The sequence below is a fragment of the Caretta caretta genome, chromosome 7, assembly GCF_965140235.1.
Source record: "Caretta caretta isolate rCarCar2 chromosome 7, rCarCar1.hap1, whole genome shotgun sequence".
In the NCBI taxonomy this organism is placed as follows: Eukaryota; Metazoa; Chordata; order Testudines; family Cheloniidae; genus Caretta; species Caretta caretta.
The window spans coordinates 113672019-113687485 of record NC_134212.1 but is presented as its reverse complement, the minus strand read 5'-3'; the positions used below and the strand labels follow the sequence as shown (position 1 = coordinate 113687485).

The following is a 15467-nucleotide window of genomic DNA, read 5'->3' as shown; positions in this document are numbered from 1 at the left end:
TCGGTTTATAACATTACATTATATTTTCAGTATTCCCTACCCCTTTGGTTACTGCAAGCTAACAAGCTGTGAAGTCACTTAATGATAAAGTGAAGTTGCACCACTCTCAGCAGAATTTGACCCCCCAGTGTTTATCTATGTCATGAAAATGTACAAATGTATTTTTATATTGCCTACTCTCTACTGGGTTTTCTGATCAGGTCACTCAGAGGAGAGCTTTGTAGAAAGCATTGAATATGTATTTTATGTAACCTTTTTTATTAGGTGATTCAGGATCTTGTCCTCCACTCTTGCAGGAGGCAGGTGAGCAGCTAGACTGCAGAACTGCATGACTAGACACATGCAAACTTAAATATACACAAAAACTCTAAATGCATGTGTTCTGATGTACAGAGGCTGACATTACCTGCACCTATCAGAAATAACTGAGTTTGAACATAGCACATCACTCTAAGGGTTCACTTGTGGAATTCAAGCCTTCTCATACAGGGGTTATTGTTCTTGATACAGGCACTTCCCATTTATAGACAACAAGAAATAGATCCTAGGAAGTTCAGTAATTTCAGTTTTAAGGATAATGTACATTAACATACTGATTGCTTTGCATCCTTAGGCCTTTCGCAGTGTAAAAAAAAGACCTACTTGTAGAAAAGACAATTTTATGTTCTCTGAAATCATAATCTTTCCAACATACCCCCAAATCATACTTCTGTTGGACCATGAAATAGACTATAAATGTGATCCCTGGGTTACCTCCCCATGGACTTCAGTATATTCGTGCACAGTAGCAATGCAGAACAGTGTCTCCACAAAGAATGCACATCATCTAGGCAAGTGTTCAGAGAATTTTTGTAGTTTGCTGTCTGACTGTCGTGTATTTATTTCCTCCTGGTTTGTGTGTACTAAAAGCTGGTAACCCAACTGGTGACTCTTTTAAATGTTTAATGCTTGTGCAATATTTGAAATAACTGTGGCCTTATCATAAATGTCATAGGATCTATAATCTTATTACTGTGATCACTTGAAAAATTGGTCTTAAGATGAAGTCCAGTGTATGAGTCTAATACAGTATTTACTCATCTAGGTCTGTGCCAGAAAAACAGAGAATCCTTACCCCACAACCAATCTCTCACTCGGTCTTGTAGAACACTAATGTAAATATATCTTTTATTTGTACAAAACAGATTTATAGAAAGAAGGCTGGGTCACATTCTTTCAAGGTAACAAAGCAAATGTCCTACAACTCTCAAGAAAGTGTTGTATGAGTACTAGGTGTCCAGTGATAACTTGGTACCCACTCCTTCCCCTCTATGAAATCTACTAGATATCTTTAAAAAATACAAACAGAAAAAAAATATCACTTGAGAGTAGCTCACAAGTCTTAGAGAGGCTTTTTTTTCACTTTGAAGGCAAAATCTCTACAAGTGAAGAATCAATTTCATTTTCTGATTGGAATCGGAAATGGTGTTTCCATAGTCACAGAGATAAAATGGATTGAGGTCTTGACCTGAAAACCATGTGCTAATGTCAAAAGTTGCCTGCATAAAGTAAATGCGAAATTCATATTGGAGATTGGACTAATCAAATAGTATTCATTTCAGTTGATTGATATAAAGAACAAGACCATCTCTTTTCATTTGTCTTGGACAAACTAACAGAGAAGCAGCCTTAAAATGGTTTGGTATAGAGTTTGGGAGAAATTTTGATAAAGTACAAAATGTGTTAAATTTAAATATTCAGATGCTTCTGCACCCATAATATACTACACAACTAATACATCTGACCTTGTAAAGAGCTACAGTAGAACCTCAGAGTTACGATCCCCAGAGTTACAAGCTGACCATTCAACCACACAGTTCATTTGGAACTGGAAGTATGCAATCAGGCAGCAGCAGAGACAAAAAGAAAAAAACTGAAATACAGTACAGCACTATGTTAAATGTAAAGTACTAAAACAATAAAGGGAAAGTTTAAAAAAAGATTTGACAAGGTAAGGAAACTGTCTCTGTGCTTTGTTTCATTTAAATTAAGATGGTTCAAAGCAGCATTTTCTTCTGAATAGTAAAGTTTCAAAGCTGTAAATTTTTGAAAGAACAATCATCATGTTTTGTTCAGAGTTATGAACATTTCGGAATTATGAACAGCCTCCATTCCCGAGGTGCTCGTAACTGAGGTTCTGCTGTACTTGATGTATGTGTTACATAAACCTTTATTTTCGTAAATTTCCGCTTTAGGGCAAACAGCATTTTGATCAGTATAATCTCCTGTCCTAATGTAATGCTTTTCAGAACAAGTTAAAAGCATTGGCTTCCAAAGGATCAGCAAGTGTAATTACAGAAGACATGCTAAAAGGCCAGGATTCGTTGGTGACAGACATTGGGCAGTCCGTTCAACCTGAAGAAATATCTAATGCTGCTGGAGCGGAGCAAGTAGAGAAGGAAGATGATCTATCCACAAGTCTGGATGAACTAAATGTCACTTCATCACCTGAGGCCTCAGCTATTCGTCTAAACCAAGACTATAATTTAGTGAATTCTTTGCTAAATCTCACAAAAAGCCCAGTGAGTAATTTTCGATTCTACTCAGTGTGGTAAAATGAGTAAAGTGTTTTGGATGTTGCTGGAAGGGAGTCATTTACAATAGATATGCGTGTGTATATATATATCATTTAATGCTTAAGAAATCAGATAGCTTTTTTTGGTAGACCATTTCTTTTGCAAATTTCCAGGTGAAAACAAAACAAAAAATTCTAGAAAATGAATTGACTGCAATCTGATATTCATTGGGATCAACTAGTTTAAGGATGTTGTATGCTTCCAAAGCAAGTTGAGTGGTTTAATTATATCACAAAGGAATATGGAAAATGGAAGAAAGGGCTACTTTATATTGCATCAATTAAACCAAAATAATAAACCAAACACACTTTTTGTAAAAGCTTCAGTAGACCTGATTCTGTCTGTGAACTTGATTTCTTGTCAAAACAACCACTATGGGTCTGATTCAAGTCCTGCTGAATTCAAAGGGATCATTTAGAATTAACTTCAAGGGGAACTGGATAAGTAAGGCCCTGTTTACTGTAATGGTATCAAGAGCAGAAAACTTTACATACCCCATAGTTGTAAAGTGATGTTTTACATTAGATTAGGCCCAAGCCAGTGTATACTCTTTAGCACTGGTTATATAAACTTGAATGTTATGCTTACCATGTCAATAACCCTCTTCAAAAGAAAGATTCTAAAACAAATTTAGTAGAAATATCTGTTCTAATTTCTGAACACGGAACATCAAGAATCCACTCAGTCCCTTTTTGATTCTGTTTCAAAGATCCTTTGGTTTCTGGTGTTTGATTTCAAATAAATATCATTCCTGATTTATTTAACTCTTCCATGTCTATTTGACAGGATGGTCGAATAGCAGTAAAGGCATGTGAAGGCCTCATGCTCTTAGTGAGTTTGCCAGAGCCAGCAGCAGCCAAGTGCTTGACTCAGAGCACTTGCTTATGTGAATTGCTGACGGACAGGCTCACCACACTCTACAAAGCCCTGCCTCTGTCCGTGGATCCATTAGATATTGAATCGGTTGAAGCAATTAACTGGGGGTAAGAATATTGTTTCTGTTTTAAATATTTTAGATTACTTTGTACCACATACTGAAACTAAATTTCTGCCATTAGCTAAGACCTCTAGTACAGATAAGGCACCATGCAAGCAGTTTCATTAACAGAATCCAGATACAATATAGTAGTACTCTTAAGACTTGAGACATACGCTGCAGTGATTATTGAGTTATGGGCAGATTCGGCTGCCAGTCCATGCACAGTCAGTCATTTGAGAGCAGCTCTCCCATTGAATTAGATTAGAGATCTGTCTGTGGTATAACTGCAGAATCAGGCCTTGGATTATTTTCCTTTTTGAATGTCAAGGACATAGGAAATTAGTAGACAAACTTTTTGGTGCGTTCAGTGAGCACACGGATCCAAGAGAAATAGGAAGTATCTGTTTGATGAAGGACTGTTTTAACATTTTGGTAGTAAAAGTCAAGAGGGAAAATACAATTATTATATAACTCATCAACATGGGGCAAAAGATAGTAAGCCTGTTGTCCTAACTACTTGTACGTTAGACTCTAAAAATACTTTTTACTTTGGAATTTACTTCCCCATACCCTGCCCCAGCATACTGTCTTGGTCCCAGTACTTGATCGTGGTCTGTAAGTTTCTACACAGGAATGATATGTCTGATTTTAAAAAGTTCTTTAGCAGCTAAAGGTGATATAAGATCCAATGGCTGGAAATAGTAACTAAAAATCAAATTGAAAATAAGATGCAATTTTTAATAGGGTAATCCACTGTTAGAACAACTTACCAAGAGATGTGGTGAATCCATCATCACTTGGAGACTTCAGATTGAGATTGACTGTTTTTGAAAAAAATATGCTCTAGTTCATCCCCAAACTATGGAGTGGGCTTGGTAGTGTTCACTTACGTATTAGGGAAGAATAATCCCACTACCTCAGGAATGACTAGGTCAATTTCTATGGCCTCTGTTACTTGGGAGGTGAGATTAGGTGACCTTTCTGACTTAAAAACCTGTTAAAACATTCTAGGTCCATCCATGTAGAATTCTTCTGCTGGCCATACCAAGTATACTTTAGCATGCCGTTGAAATCAGTAGACTGGTAATGATAGCACTGTGGAAGACCAGCAGGAAAACTGTTAATATTCCCTCTTTTCTCTCTAATTGCACTCCTGCTCCCATTAAAGCAGATGGAGAATGTTGCCATTGAATTCGGTGGGAGTAGTATTGGGCCCAGTGTTCTTTAAAGGTATCTAAACTAAATATATATATTTGCTCTTGTGTCCTCCAGTTTGGATTCATATAGCCACAAAGAAGATGCATCTGCTTTTCCAGGGAAAAGAGCCTTGATTTCATTTCTCTCCTGGTTTGACTACTGTGATCAACTTATTAAAGAAGCACAAAAGGTTTGAAATGTTTTCTGGAATAAATATGGGTAATCCAAAACTAGTTTGACAAATAATATTGTTCCACATCTCTTGAGTTTGAAAGGATAACATTTTGTGGCCTCTGTTTTAGACTACTGCTGTTGCTATGGCAAGATCTGTACGGGAACGATTTTTTGTTGGTGTCATGGAACCCCAGCTGATGCAAACGTGAGTAATCTCTTCGCATGTGGAACAGCTGGATAGAAAACAAGTTAAGTTGATATTTTCAGTTGGAATCCAGTAGCTAACATTTAACTTCTTGTTCAGTTCAGAGATTGGGATCCTTACATCAACAGCACTGTTGCATCGTATTGTCCGTCAAGTCACTTCAGATGTGTTGCTGCAAGAAATGGTTGGCTTTATACTTGGAGGACACAGAGAGCCAGAAACCCTGACAGATATCAACAGACATCCATTGCGATACAGGTTAATCGAGCACTGTGACCATATTTCTGATGAGGTGAGAAATCGTCATGTCAATGTGTCTAAAATGCTGCTCTGCTGTGAAAAGTGACTGCAAAAATGGCATTTTGAGGTCCCATCTTTATAGTGTGTCAGTCACTTCTAGCTGAGTTTTACAGGTAAAAAGATGGCGGGTGGGAGGGTTCTAACTGCCAGCCCTACAGAACTTCCCTTGGGAGGTGAAACTTGGTGTTGACTCTGACTAGAGCATCAGATTCTCTGTGCTGTATTTTAACATTATTTGCAGCTATGTATGTCCGTTTGGGGTTGCTTGTACACGTGTTACTGAGGATAGATTCTAGCCCTATGTGGGGAGTTGAATTTATAGTTCTATTGATGATGCATCATCCCCTCTCTCCCTTAGTTGTGCTGGTTCTGGAATGCGGACAGATAAAAAGTAGTAAAAACATATTCTTGTCACTAAAGTCAGCAGATAGGACAGAGACTATACACTGTGCAAATGTGTTGACTAAGAAGGTGCTGTCATTCCTTTTATGCCCTGATCCTTAAGCTGTTCTATGTAGAGCCATTTTGAAATCACTTGACTGCAGTTTTCAGAGTAGCAGCCGTGTTAGTCTGTATTCGCAAAAAGAAAAGGAGGACTTGTGGCACCTTAGCGACTAACCAATTTATTTGAGCATAAGCTTTTGTGAGCTACAGCTCACTTCATCGGATGCGTAAAAGTGGAAAATGCGGTGAGGATGTTTTTATACACACAGACCATGAAAAAATGGGTGTTTATCACTTCAAAAGGTTTTCTCCCCCCACCCTACAATGGCCCACCTTGATTATCATAGACGTTGTAAGGAGAATGATCACTTTAGATAAGCTATTACCAGCAGGAGAGTGGGGTGGGGGGAGAAAACCTTTTGAAGTGATAAACACCCATTTTTTCATGGTCTGTGTGTATAAAAACATCCTCACTGCATTTTCCACTTTTACGCATCCAATGAAGTGAGCTGTAGCTCACGAAAGCTTATGCGCCAATAAATTGGTTAGTCTCTAAGGTGCCACAAGTACTCCTTTTCTTTTGACTGCAGTAAGGCTCCCACTTGGAACAGCTTGATGAGTCAGCCTTTTCAGAAGAGAGCCACACATCACAAATGCTTGTGTTTGTTAAAGTCCTGGCTTTGTGCTTTCTGTTTTACACCACCCCTTATGCTTAGAGCAGCCTCTCAATTTAAATACTCCAAGCCCCTGCCCTCTGCTTCAGAAAGACCTCCCAAACCTACCTGAGCTAAGAATCTGTGTCTTTATATGTCTATTTCACCTACCTACTTAAATGCAGCAGCCAATGCTTACAAACCAGGGCACCAAAAATTAGGCACTTAAATTTGTATTTAGGCATCTAAATGAATGAACTGAATATCAGACATACTGAACACCACTCAGATCCTACTGAAGTCAGTGGGAGATGCGGGTGCTCAGTATTGCTGAAAATCAGGCCACTTTTATTTAGGTGTCTAACTTCAGGCATCCTGGTTTGAAATTTTCAGCCTATAATTCCAGCCATAAAATCCCCATGGCACTTTGTGTCAATTCTGTATTGTATCCACTAGTGTTTTTAGGTCTTGATCCTATATCTGGGTCTACACAAGCGCAGGGGCCTGCCCATGTTGGTCTGGTTGTAGAATTAAAGTGTTCGATTGTAAGTTCTTTGGGTAGGGTTACTGTTAATTTGGCACAGTTCTCCTCTTTTACAGAACTGTGTCTATCTGATGCTTTAGAAAAGTTAAAGGTTGTCATGGATAAATGTGTATATTCTTTCTGACTTTTGTGTGGTCTCTTCATCTACATTAATAGATCACCCAGTATGATGATGATCCAGTCCTGATTAGGATATTTGAGTTCCTGACTAGGATATTTGAGTTTGGCTGTAATATGAAAGACTAATATTAAAGAACAATCTCCCTTCATGCATAAACACAGCTACTCTTAGTAAGCTAAGAACAGTGGTTTAAGGAAACACTGCTTGCATTTATTTTAATCCTTTATTTTTTTTTTTTTATGTTGCAGATCAGCATAATGACTTTAAGAATGTTTGAGCACCTTTTACAAAAACCTAATGAGCACATTCTTTACAACTTGGTTCTAAGAAATTTAGAAGAAAGAAACTACACAGAATATAAACCACCCTGTCAGGAAGATAAAGATGTGGTGGAGAATGGACAGATAGCAGGAGCAGTGTAAGTGTTTCTGTTGTATCGGTGAGGGACTTCACGATGGCTGAGTACACCTTTCACTTTTTATTTTTTAAAAAAATAGCTTTAAGACCAGTTTTTCTTCCTTTATCTAGTTGAAATAAAATTGAATGTGGATGACATTTAGTTGTCATCATTTGCCATTTGTGTTAACAGCATTGTAAAGTTTTAACCATAGTCAATGTAGATTAGTTGTTGCACAGTTTACTCCATGAGCAGCTCACGTATGTGATTAGAACAGTGATAGATGATTGTAAATTAGCAAACTTGTCTTTCTTACATAATAATACACACAGGTTCTGGTTTAGCAATTTGCATAGGCTTAACTTGAAGCACACAAGCAATTCCATTGACTTCAGTGGGGTTGCTAACATACTTATGGTTAGTCATATGCTTAAGTATCTTGCTGAATCAGGGCCACAGTATCTTTAAGCTTCATAGTTTTTCATGAAGCTTACAAACACCCTTTTGTGCTTGGTATATAAGCATTATCCCCTTTTTACAGGTGGGACGAGAGGGCGGGAAATCGGGTCAAAGAGATTAAGGCCCAGATCCTCAAAGGTGTTTAGGCTCCTAACTTTCATTGAAACCAATGGAAATTAGAACTAAATACCTTTGAGGATCTGGGCCTAAGTGATTTGATATGCAGAGGTATTCTGGCATCAGAGCCAGAACCGGAAGTTCCTGGCTCCAGCTCAGACCACTAGACTATGCCTCTCTCTCTTTTTTTAAGTTAGTCATCAATTTATAAATGTTGATACTGCATAATAATAATTCAGTGAAGTGGTATTGAAATTGTGATAGTCTAGAATGTGTGCTGGCTGGTCAGAGAAGAAAAATAGAGAATGTGCCTTTGATTCAGAAGGCTTCCTGCCTTCCCTAACATTCCGTGAATTATCTGGTGTCACTGTCTAATGTAAACTTACAGAGACCTGGAAGAAGATCCGTTATTTACTGATCTTTCTCCGGATAACACATTGTCGAATCAAGAGTGGCTAAGTGCTTCTCCTCCCATCAGCCCAGAACATCCAAAAAACGATGGGAAGACTGAAGTTCATAAAATTGTAAATAGGTGAGTTGAAAAAATAATTTTAAAAAGCTGTTTTGTGTGTGTAATTTAAATCAGGGATGTAGTTAGCATAGTGCTGATGTTCTGTGTAACTTGGAGGAATGATGCACCGGAAATAAACTGTTTCATTCAGTAGGCTATTCCATAACGGTTAGTGTTTTATAGAAAGAAAATAAAATAGTTCAACATAAACCAAAAGAGAACAGAAAACCTTTCCAGCCTGAGGTCCATCCTAGGTCTTTGGTCTCTGGAGAGGGTTCAGAGAAGAGCTGCAAGAATGATAAAAGGATTAGAAAACCTGCCTTATAGTGATAAGTTTAAGGAGCTCTATCTATGTCGCTTAACAAAGAAAAGGTTAAGATGTGACTTGATCAAATCTTAAGTACCTATACGGGAAACAAACATTTAATAATTGGCTCTTCAGTCTAATAAACAAAGGGATAACAAGATCCAATGGCTGGAAGTTGAAGCTAAACAAATTCAGACTGGAAATAAGATGTAAATGTATTATAATAAAGATTATTAACCATTGCAGTAATTTACCAAGGGTTGTGGTGGATTCTCCGTGACTGCCAATTTTTAAATCAAAATGTGTTTTTAAAAAGATATGCAGTAGTTCAAAAGAAGTTACTTTGGGGAAGTTATATGGCCTGTGTTATACAGGAGGCCAGACTAGATTATCACAGTGGTCCCTTCTGGCCTTGGAATCTATGAATCTGAGTGTAAAGCTATCCCTTCTCATTGATATTCATTCTGTTTGGCTTCATCTCTCAAGCAGCCTCTCTTACAGGGCTTGACCATAGTCCTTCCCCTGAGGGAAGGGGAGGGAGAAGCTGAGTTATAGGTAACCGATTGCTTACTGGGGACCATGTCACACCTCTGTCCCCTATAACATTTGGCTGTGCACACTGGACAGCAACATGTCCAAGAGGACAGACTCTCGGATCTAAACTCTTTAGTGATTGTAATTCTTCCAGTCATTAACATGAAAATTGGGGTTAGATGGTATTTGGTCAGTTAATACATATTAGCGAGGGAGCACTGGTATTTTGGTGCTGACCTACCTACGTACCCAAAAATAATCAGTCGTGTGAGAGGCAAGAAACAGACTGAGACCAATGGATATGGAATTGAATACTTAGTTTTTCCCCCCATATACCGTTGCATCCAGTTAATGGTGGACATGGTTTGGAGCACAGACAAAAAGCAATCTGCTAAACTGCCCATTTATATTTTCATCAGCGGAATGGAAATTTTCCAGGTATTTGCAGTGCTTTGATGGAAGAATGAATTTTTTTTCATACATAATGAGATCCACATGGCAGATTTCAGGCTCCGGTATTCCTCTCTCCGTCCGTACACAGAACTCCCATTGGTGTCAGTGATAGTTCCATGATTGTAGGGAGAGCTGAACATTGGATACAAGATCTTTAAGCCACATTAAGCCACATTTTCTCTAACTCTCCAGAAATTGGGTAGTGAGAGCCACCATTTCCTGTTTGTGCTATATTCATGATAATTCTGTGACTGCCAAGGTGGTAGTTTTTGTATCACAATAAATGTCAGCAGTATTTGTAACAGGAACACGTTATTGCAAATCATGTAGATTCTTAACTGTTCTTTCATCACAGAAAACTGACAAACTGATGATTTATTAACTAAAAAAAATTAGTAATAACTTTTCACATGAAATCCCTTCTTTTATTTGATTTATTTGCCAGTAGACTTTCCATCTAACTCTGCTTTGAGCTGGATGTAGTCTGATCTTTAGCAAATCTTTGGAATTGGTTATGATTCTCCACTTCACTTTTGCCTCCCTGCTTTCAGAAGTCACTAGCCCTCTACTGGCTTCTTCACACTCAGTGCTAGATATTCAAACTCTTATGCCCACAATTCATTAGCACAGGCAGTAGTTAAATAGATAGATAGACATGTTTCAGTACGTTTCATAGCCCTTCTTCGTCACACAATGTTATTGGGTAACCCCCTCTGTCAACTGGAAGAGATGGGTCATTATTGTATCTACCACTCATGTATTGATAATGAAAAAATAGTGTCCTGCCATTGTGGGACTAGATTTATTTATTAATGTATTTTTGTTCCTTTTTAGCTTTCTCTGTCTAGTACCTGAAGAAGCCAAATCATCATACCATGTAGAGGGCACAGGTTATGATACCTATCTCAGAGACGCCCACAGACAAGTATGTCACACAACTATAGTCTTTTTCTTTTTCGTTTCTTCTTTTTTCCTCTTCATTAGCCAATGCTCTGGGTTTTGAATTGCTTGTGAGAATTTACAAGGGATTTGGGGACACGTACCGTTCTACTAAAAATATCTGAAGATAAGCTAGTAATGGGAAAGGTGAAAATTCAATTGCCTTGGACTAATCAGGAATTTACCTTTAGAGATTTTTAATTGAGTTCTGAATCCCCCTTACGCAGCTCTAATGGGAATTATAGATTATTTTAAATGCATTAATATTCCTGTAACAAACCTGCACCACAGATTGGTTCATAAATTGCCTTTGTATTTATCTGCATTCCTCTCCAGTAGAGGACTGCCTGGCAAGATCTTTGATAGAACTTAGTGGATGTTAAAATTCTGAAGAAGAGTTAACATCCTAGTGCTTTAAAATAATGGTTCAGTGAGACTATGCAGCCTAAGGCATGCAGGTTTGATGTTAAGAAATTGGTGGGAAGGGAAAGCTTTAATTTTGCATATTTTGAAATAACAAACATAGATTTTATTTCTAAAAACATGATCTAAAGTCTCCTTGGTCTGAAGACAATCAGCATTCGTTTGCTGCCTTTCTCATGAAGTCCTGTGACTCTCCTGTGATGGAACAGAATTGGGCATACAGGGTGCATGGGGGGGTGGGGGTAGAGTAACGAGAACAAAAATACATGCAGTGGTACTCTAAGGATTTCCTACTCTCTGAATTTTGATAAGCGCACATTCAAATAGAAAGCTTTGCTTTCTGTGCTTCCTTTATAGTTTTAGCCACAACAAGGGTTGGTCCTCGGGCCGGTTTTGTTCAATATCTTCATAAATGATCTGGAGGATGGTGTGGATTGCACCCTCAGCAAGTTTACAGATGACACTAAACTGGGAGGAGTGGTAGATACGCTGGAGGGTAGGGATAGGATACAGAAGGACCTAGACAAATTGGAGGATTGGGCCAAAAGAAATCTGATGAGGTTCAACAAGGACAAGTGCAGAGTCCTGCACTTTGGACGGAAGAATCCAATGCACTGCTACAGACTAGGGACCAAATGGCTCGGCAGCAGTTCTGCAGAAAAGGACCTAGGAGTTACAGTGGACGAGAAGCTGGATATGAGTCAACAGTGTGCCCTTGTTGCCAAGAAGGCTAACGGCATTTTGGGCTGTATAAATAGGGGCATTGCCAGCAGGTCAAGGGACGTGATCGTTCCCTTCTATTCGACATTGGTGAGGCCTCATCTGGAGTACTGTGTCCAGTTTTGGGCCCCACACTACAAGAAGGATGTGGAAAAATTGGAAGGAGTCCAGCGGAGGGCAACAAAAATGATTAGGGGACTGGAACACATGACTTATGAGGAGAGGCTGACGGAACTGGGATTGTATAGTCTGCGGAAGAGAAGACAGCTGCTTTCAACTACCTGAAAGGGGGTTCCAAAGAGGATGGATCTAGACTGTTCTCAGTAGTAGCTGATGACAGAACAAGGAGTAATGGTCTCAAGTTGCAGTGGGGGAGGTTTAGGTTGGATATTAGGAAAAACTTTTTCACTAGGAAGGTGGTGAAACACTGGAATGCGTTACCTAGGGAGGTGGTGGAATCTCCTTCCTTAGATATTTTTAAGGTCAGGCTTGACAAAGCCCTGGCTGGGATGATTTAGTTGGGGATTGGTCCTTCTTTGAGCAGGGGGTTGGACTAGATGACCTCCTGAGGTCCCTTCCAACCCTGATATTCTATGATTTCCTGAAAAGAGAGGAAAATGTGAAGGCAAAAATAGCAGGAACAGTAAAATTCTCATAATGTTCTAATTCTGGATGCAGGAAAGGGCATACTGTCATACATATTGGGGAAAGGAGGATTCTGGGAGCAGTTTGAAAGTAGGATTGGTTTCTGCCTCTTATTCTCAATGATATGCATGGTCTCAAATTATTCCACCCACAAAAACATAACCCTCCACATTGGTGCAGTTACACACAAACAGCTGCTCTGCCTCTTTGCATCTGTGCTTGGAAGCCCAGTGGAAGATGCACAAGTACCTATGCTGTGTGCACTGAAGAAGGATTCCTGGATCTGATTCTTCCCTCTCTGTCACCAGTTTAACTCCATTGACTTCAGTGGAGTTACTGATGGTTTAGGCGAATCACACCCAGTGTGTGTAAGTTACTGTGCCTGTCCAATTTGTGTCCCAAGCAAGTGGCTAGTTTAGTTCTCCATTTTCCCCTCTGGGTGCCTGTATAAGTCCCCCATAATGTTGCACACATCAAGAGGAAAATAAAGTGCTTGAATGAAGGCTGATAATAATTTTTGTCCTGGATGTTTTCAAAATGGGAATATTCTAAGAATAGGAGTTCTCAGATAGCTGCCATTGACACTCAAGTGGTGTAGTTATTAAAAGGAAATGGTTTCCACAGAGGTTTGTAGCTTCTTGCTTTTTTTTCCTCTTCAATTGTTTGAGTATGTATTGTTGACTCTTTCTTCCCAGTTCCGGGATTATTGTGCAATCTGTTTACGATGGGAATGGCCGGGGTCTCCCAAATCTTTGGAAAAGTGCAATTTAGAAGCATCGTTTTTTGAAGGACATTTCTTGAAAATTCTGTTTGACAGAATGGGCAGGATTCTCGATCAGGTATCAAAACACATTGTTATGACTTGTTTCTGATGCTTTTATCCCTGATAAATGACTAATCTCCACCTGGTCACATCAATACTCACTGCAGATGTTTAACATAGTAGTGCATTATTGTGCAACAAATTCTGTGTAGCTTGACTGCACTAACTAGTAGCTGTTAAGTTGTTGGTTTTTACTAATATTGGCAATCTTGTCAACATGCTGAGGGAGCATTATCTATCTTATCCTTGCTTTAGGGCTCTCTAGATTACTAAATACTGAAGTGATTGGCACTTTATCAATAGCAAGGGTAGATGACAACATTCTCACTTACACTGAACACCATAACTATCTGTAAAAAGAAAAGGAGTACTTGTGGCACCTTAGAGACTGGTGCCACAAGTACTCCTTTTCTTTTTGCGAATACAGACTAACACTGCTGCTACTCTGAAACCTATAATTATCTGTGTTAACTACCTGCTTTGTGTTCTAAATGGTTTCATGAATGATGCCCTCCACTGAATGTCATTGAAAGCTACAGATGATTCGTAGAGTAGAAATGTCACTACAGTATATGGAGGGCAACATGATACATAGGATCTCCTGTTGTCAAATTAACAAAAGCACAAGTCCTTCTTGCATGTTTGTCCTTCCAGGAGGAGTGTTATGAAGGAATAAAGGATAGAAGAACTTTTTAACTTCCTCTAATATTCCTTTTTGTTTTATAACTACATGGTCTTTGTATCAGTCTCATTTGTTCTATTTTGATTTTTCCAGCATTTATACATGGTATACAGGTAGCCATGTAAATTCTTCAGTATAAAGAATAATTTACAGTCTAGATCTTTACTATATAATATTGTTCTCAAAGCACTGTGCAGCAAATTAAAAGCCAAACTGTATTACTGTATCATCCCAGGCTTTCTCAGGGTTGGAATAAATATTCTCCTCTCACCAATGGTGCAAGGAAATTTCGAGAGGGTACTTTTTCCAAGCCCCCAACAGATCACTTTAAAAATAGGTCTCTCCACCATTTCGCTATGTACCAATGTTAAAAATGTAGTTATCAGGGGTGAACAAATTGGCTGTGAATTTAACGGGCTCATCTTGCTGAAAAAACACGAGTCTAATACATGAGGTCCAGATTAGTATAGTGGAATTTACAGAATATAATTCTGGGTAGAAGAGAAATCCTTTTTGGTTAACCCTATTTCACTTTTTCTATCTTAACACCCTTGGTCAACTACCAATCGCTCCCCCACCCCCCTTTTCTATTTATCTCTTCTCCTTTCTGCCTTTTTTCCCCCTTCTTTGTGGCTGCATCTTCACGAGAAAAAACAAGTTATGTTGAACTTGATATGCAGTAGCATATCACTGGCAATAACTAATTTGAGGTAAAATCCTAGTCAAAACTAGGCCGTTTATAGTTTGCACACAAGTTAGTGGGTCGATTTATGTGAAAACTATAAACGGTCTTATCTTCACTAGGATTTGAACACGAGTTAGTTAACTCCAGTTAGCTGCCTCCAGTTAGGAACACACCTTTTCCCCCTAGTTAAGACAAGGCCTGAAATCTAAATTATTCCCTCGGTAGTGCTATGTGGAATGCTTCATAGGTGGTGTTGCTGTAGATGCAATGAAACTATTTACAGGAGAAGCATGATATTAGAGAGGCAAGGTGGGTGAAGTAATATCACAGATAGTGTTCTAAGCGTGTGATACTAGTCAGTTCCCTCTGCAGCTAGCTGCAAGTGTAAAACTAGATGCTGCTGGTACCCGATTTCCTGTGATAGTGTACCACTTTTGGTCAGGGGCAGAAGTAGAGCAGATCAGGGATCATGGCAGAAGGGCAACAGTGCACAGCAGATCTGCCATGGGAGTGCTTTGAGAAAAATGGGGTGTGATGATA

At 38.9% G+C, this 15467-nt stretch overlaps 1 protein-coding gene across 1 annotated transcript in view; it reads left to right on the top strand.

Moving 5' to 3' along the window:
• FHIP2A (FHF complex subunit HOOK interacting protein 2A) overlaps positions 1-15467 on the top strand; it is a 51459-nt gene that overhangs the window by 20929 nt on the left and 15063 nt on the right. The window contains exons 6-14 of the mRNA XM_048859488.2: positions 2289-2561; positions 3402-3598; positions 4867-4981; positions 5094-5170; positions 5270-5462; positions 7481-7650; positions 8594-8737; positions 10845-10935; positions 13433-13576. Coding sequence (XP_048715445.1) covers positions 2289-2561; positions 3402-3598; positions 4867-4981; positions 5094-5170; positions 5270-5462; positions 7481-7650; positions 8594-8737; positions 10845-10935; positions 13433-13576 — 1404 coding nt within the window. The remainder of the gene's footprint in view (positions 1-2288; positions 2562-3401; positions 3599-4866; positions 4982-5093; positions 5171-5269; positions 5463-7480; positions 7651-8593; positions 8738-10844; positions 10936-13432; positions 13577-15467) is intronic.